Source organism: Ochotona princeps, chromosome 4, assembly GCF_030435755.1.
Source record: "Ochotona princeps isolate mOchPri1 chromosome 4, mOchPri1.hap1, whole genome shotgun sequence".
Lineage (NCBI taxonomy): Eukaryota > Metazoa > Chordata > Mammalia > Lagomorpha > Ochotonidae > Ochotona > Ochotona princeps.
In genome coordinates this window covers 11,814,388-11,820,205 of record NC_080835.1, presented here as the reverse complement: position 1 = coordinate 11,820,205, position 5,818 = coordinate 11,814,388, and the positions used below count along the sequence as shown (strand labels likewise).

General features: G+C 44.4%; 1 protein-coding gene across 1 annotated transcript; it reads right to left on the bottom strand.

Moving 5' to 3' along the window:
* Window positions 1-509: 509 nt before the first annotated feature.
* On the bottom strand, window positions 510-1,891 carry LOC101526072 (olfactory receptor 5B12-like). Its single transcript, XM_004585510.2, has one exon. It carries the CDS (start codon window positions 1,645-1,647, stop codon window positions 688-690), a length of 960 nt encoding a protein of 319 aa, XP_004585567.2. The 5' UTR covers window positions 1,648-1,891; the 3' UTR covers window positions 510-687.
* Between the last annotated feature and the right edge of the window lie 3,927 nt (window positions 1,892-5,818).

The following is a 5,818-nucleotide window of genomic DNA, read 5'->3' as shown; positions in this document are numbered from 1 at the left end:
CCATAGATACTCTGTAGGACAGCCTCTGAGTGCCAACCCAGGATGGAAGGACTCTAGTGACCCCTGGGCTGCTGTCTGCATGAGGTTAGTGGCCTCTTGTGCTGCTGATGCAAATAAACCTGACACAGGGCAAAGCAACTTAATTTGGAAGAAGCTTTGCCATCCTCAGTTTAAAAGTTTATTTTCGGGCTCGGCAGCGTGGCCTAGTGGCTAAGGTCCTTGCCTTGATCCCATATGGCTGCTGGTTCTAATCCCGGCAGCTCCACTTCCTCTCTGTCTCTCCTCCTCTCAGTATATCTGACTTTGTAATAAAAGTAAAATAAATCTTTAAAAAAAAAAGTTTATTTTCACCTGGGAGGCAGGTGTGCAGAGAGAGAAGGAAAGGCAGGCAGAGATCGATCTTTGACCTACTGGTTAACTCCCCGAATGGCCACAATGGCCAGAGCTGAGCCGATCTGAAGCAGAAGTAATGAGCTCTGGATCTCCCATGTGGGTGCAGGGGCCTAAGGATTTGAACCATCCTCTACTGCTTTCCTAGGCCTTAGACAGGAAACTGCATTGAAAGTGGGGTAGCCAGGATTCAAACCAGTGCTCATATGGGATGCTGGCACTGCAGGAAAAAGATTAGCTTACTAAGCTGCTGTGTCAGTTCTGCCTTATTCATTTTAATCGGCAGTCTTACAAGGTTCAGCAGGGAAAGATGCTGACTTGGAGCTTTCTCTGTAGGGCAGCCTTCACCTCCTTGTTGCGGAGGCTGTAGATGAAGGGATTGAGCATGGGGATTATGATGGTGTAGAAGACAGACACTACTTGGCTATTACTGTCATCAGTGGATCCATGGGGCTGGACATAGGTAAACACCACAGTGCCATAGAAGATGGCAATGGCCAGAAAGTGGGAGGCACATGTAGAGAAGGCCTTCTTCCTCCCAGCTGCTGAGCGCATCTTCCCAATCGCCACCAGTACAAAGCTGTAGGAGATAAGGATGACTATGGCAGGCAGAAGGGTGACGAGAGCAGAGAACATGTAGAGGACCATCTCTGCTGTGGCTGTGTTGGTACAGGCCAGGCGGAGAAGGGGTGGGATGTCACAGAAGTAGTGCATCACCTGGTTGGGCCCGCAGAAAGGCAGGGCAAAGACATTTCCAGTTTGGATAGCAGAGTTGGCTCCTCCAAATGCATAGCAAGCAGCCACCAGCTGGAGACAGACCCTCTTGGTCATGGTAGAACTGTAATGGAGGGGGCGGCAGATGGCCACAAAGCGGTCATAGGCCATGGAGGCCAGCAGGAAGCTTTCAGCTGTCACATGCACTACAAAGAATGTCAGCTGGGCCACACAACCCTTGAAAGAGATGGACTTGTCAGAGGCCAGAAAGTTGACTAAGAGCTTGGGTGTGACCACAGAAGAATAGCAAATATCGAGAAAAGAGAGAATACTGAGGAAAAAATACATGGGGCTGTGGAGCCGGGAGTCTGTAAAGATGAGTGAGATCATGCCCAGGTTGCCCACCAGTGTCAGGATGTAGATGAACAGGAATATTCCAAAGAGAAGCTCCTGGATGTCCGGGTGATCAGAGAATCCCAGCAGGATGAACGTTGTGACTAGGGTGTGGTTGCCGGCGGCAAGGGTTAGCTTTCCTAGAGTCATCTGCAGGGGTGACAGTTGATGATTGCTCAATCAGCATGACTTAAGCCTATACATCATTGTGCTCTGTACAATGAGAGAACATCGTAAGCTCCCTAGACAGGGCTCTAATGTGCTTCCTGTTCACTGTTACGTTGGGCAGTTCTATTCTCTGTGGGCCTCTGACTCAGCAGCCCAGTCAGGGTTTGGTATTGAAGATCTTTGACATCACAATCTAGTAGTCTGACCATGAATGCATCTTTCCTGAGCTTCCTGTCTGGAGACAAATCTTTTTTTAAAATATATAGTTTATTTTTATTTTTTTTTTAATTGGAAAGACAGATTTACAGAGAGAAGGAGAGATAGAAAAATTCCATCCACTGGTTCACTCCCCAAGTAGCCACAACAGTCACAGCTGAGCTGGTCTGAATTCAGGAGCCAAGAGCTTCTTCTGGACTTCCCATGCAGGGTCCCAAAGCTTTGAGCTACCCTCTGCTGCTTTCTCAGGCCACAAGGAAGGAATTGGATGGGAAATGGAGCAGCCGGGATACGAACTGGCACACACATGAAATTCTGGTGTATACAAGGCGAGGATTTAGCCACTAGGCTATTGTACCAGGCCCTGGAGACAAATCTTGGTGCAGGTATGTCTCAGGGAGCACAGGAAGAATCTATGTGAACTTGCTTAGAAAAGGGAATAATCTCGGGGCTGGCATTGTGGCATAGTGAGTTAAGCTATTGCCTATAATGCGGGCATTTCATATGGGTGCTGGCTCATGTTCTAGCTAGCTTCCTTCCTTCCTTCCTTCCTTTCTTTCTTTTCATGATGGTTTCCTTATATTAGAGAGAACATATGGTATTTGTCCCTTTGGGACTGATTTATTTCATTGAGCGTAATGGTCTCTATTTGGGACCATATAGTTGCAAATGTATAATTTCATTCTTTTTAGTGGCTGAGTAATAGTCCATGGAGCAGACGGGCATCTGAATTGTTTCCATACCTTTGGTATTGTAGATTGTGCTGTTGTAAATAGTATTACAGATCCCTTTCTCTTATTAGCTCCCCCACTTTCAATTCAACTCCCTGCTAACATTCAGAATAAAGCAACAGAGGATGGCTCAACTGGTGTTGGGCTCCTGCACTGATGTGGGAGACTGAATGAAATTCAGTCTTTGACCTGACCAGCTACACCTGTTGTAGCCCTTTGGGGAATGAGCCAGTAAGTGGAGGACCTGTCTCTCTTTCTCCCCTGTAGCCGTAACTTCCAAATAGGTGAAAGAATAAATCCTTAAAAAGACAATCATCTATATCTGATTATAATGGACTGTTTTAGGAAGGCTGTACAGTTCACAAGCATCAGTTGAAGTGCCTTGGCCACTCATTGCAGTGATCTTTGGTGAATATATTTTACATGAAATAACACAAAGTATTTGAGAAATCCTGTTAACATAAATGAATACATGCAGACACAAGTAGTTTTTTATGGTAATATCTTTCAGTTCCTTGAGCAAGTTCCTAGTTATGCCAAAAATCACACAGTGGTGTGTCATCAAAAACTATTTTTAACGCTTTGACATCTGTTCATTTGAAAAGATCCTCCTATTTGGTAAAATTTTTTTATTTGAATTTAAAGAGATGTTAGAAGCAGTTATTAAAGTCTCTTATTTTTCAACACTTATTTATCAAATTATATCGTTGCATGATAGCCTGGAAGTTTTTGTATGTTGCTGTAATGCCTTCCAGTAAGACTCAGGTTTGAGTAGAAGAATACATATATCTTTTTTTTAATTGTACAGATTTATAGGGTACATGTGATAATACAATGTATTCAATGTGTAATCACCAAATCAAGGTAATTAGCATTTCTATCTCCTTATACATTTGTCATTATTTGTATTGTCTCTCCTAGTTTTTTGCAAAATATGTAAGAAACTGCTGTAAACTACATTCACTCTGCTATACTACAGAACACTTATTCCCCTACATAACTGTATTTGTGTGCCTGGTATCTGCTGTTTTCCTCCATCTCCTCCATAGAAGCATGCGTTTCTTTTCAAAAGTGAAAGAAGGGCAATTATGAAGGGGAAGATAAGAAAAAGGCTCCGCATTGCCAGCAGACATGTCCTCAGGATGTCAATTTTAGGAAAGAGTCAATATAAACACTAAGGTTGAGGACATCAATTCCCTTCAACTTGCTTTGCTATGAACCCTCTGAAGAATCTTTACTTCCTGTGAGGGTACACAACCCACTGAAGACCATGGACTTAGAAGAAAGCAGTCAGTTTCTGAAACTGCCAGGACCCTCCTTCTTCCCTGGGTGCTTCTTCACCTTCTGGAGCTGGGGCTATGAACATGGGATGGTAGGAGAATACTCTAGACAACCCATGCCCTTTATGGGGCTAATCTTGAGTTTGTTGTGAAAGTCAGAACATACAACTCCAAAAGGCAGGGTTCGGATGGGGTGGCAGAATCAAATAACCTCATGATCCCATCCTGAGGTTTAATCTGGTAAGGCCAGTGTTTGGCCCTGGGCTTGAATATCTCCACCCAGCGGTACCATTTGTTTACTCTTTCTTTTTAACTTTCTAAGGGGTCTAGTTCTGTACAAATCCAAGTGTTCACGATCTCTGAGCTGCAATGAATATTATTACGTGCAGGTTTCTCTATTAGGGTGCAACCTGATCCTTTAGAGGCATGCATACCTAAAGCCATGCTCCACATTTTTTATTTAGGCTGAGTGCCTGATTTTACTCTTCAGCAAATGAAGTTCCTTGCTCCGGTTAATCCCCTTACCACCATCTTCCCATGGCGCAGGACTGTGTGCTATCCTAGTCTTCTCCTGTTCGCACTCAAACTTCCAGATTTCTTTTTGATTTCTTCAGAGACTTATCTATTGGCAATCCGTAATTGAGGTGACCTTGACCAATGGTCTTACAGAGGCTATTGAAAAGCTGCTCTAAGCCTCTGCAAATAATCCTGTAAAAATCTTGCTTAGCCTTTCCAGGCAGACTTGCCTTACTCAACTGGATTCTTATTTGTGTGCTTTGTAATCTTGCAGTTGGTTTTCATTCATGCAGATGTAGAAGCTAACAGAACTTTATCAATATTTCCAAGTCTTTCTTTCCCCCACAGGGCCAATTGGCTTCCATATTACATCATATTTTCTGAGAGTAGAGGCTATATTAACTTTTATATCAGGCAACCAATACACATTTGAACAACTGCCACTGTGGAAAAATATTTGTTCAAAGATGTTTGAATCAAGACAGTTGAATAAAGACTCTTGAAATAATTGCAGTTGTTCAAAAGTATTTCAACAATTACTGTTGCTCAAAATATTTCAGCAACTCTTGTTAAAAATAGCATAAGATGTGGCTGTGGCCATTTAAGACCTCAAAATTTTGTTGGAGGACCAGCTTGCTTCCATAAGGGTGGCTGAGGCTGGGAGTGATGTGGGCAGGCTTCGGGGTGAGCAGGGCTGGAGTTCTCAGAATGAGGCGGAGGATGTGGGGAAGTCTAACGGCTGAAAGTGGGTGGTAAACATCAACTAAGCAAAATGTGGGTTGGAATGTGCTAGGAAGCTTGGTGCAGTTCCGCAACCTCTCAGAACCTCAACTTGTTCTGTGTTTGTGATGACTGAAAGCTAACTTACTGCACTTCCAGAAACATAACAGGCACTCGAGATACATTAGCTTCCATCCCACCACAAAGCAGCTTATGAACTCACAGTGAAGAGGGACTGGAAGAAGTTGCCAAGGACCCCTGAATGGTATCAGATCAGAGGCTGGCAGAGCGGGGGTGGGTGGGTTGGGTGTGGATTTTGGAGGAACAGAACGAGGAGAGAACAGGCAACCTTGGCTTTCTGAATCAGCTCTTGGAGAACCCAGCAGAATTTCCAACAGACAACACCAACCTTAGCTGATGGGCCTCCTCGGCTGTTTCACCTCCAGGGGAGCTCAGTGTCCTCTCAGCCTGGCCATCTTGGGTGGCTGGGGAGCTCCCTTTCATTCGAGCCTGTGTCTTTCAGGTTCTCCCCACTAGAGTTGCTTCCAGGTTGTCCACACATGCAGACCTGATGACAATACATACAGTTCAGATGGGCGGAAGCAGTGGACACGTTCTGGTTCTGCTCGGAGTTTATAAAGCCAAGTCCATCCTCTCACGATCTCCCATGGCTTTGGATGACTAGACCTC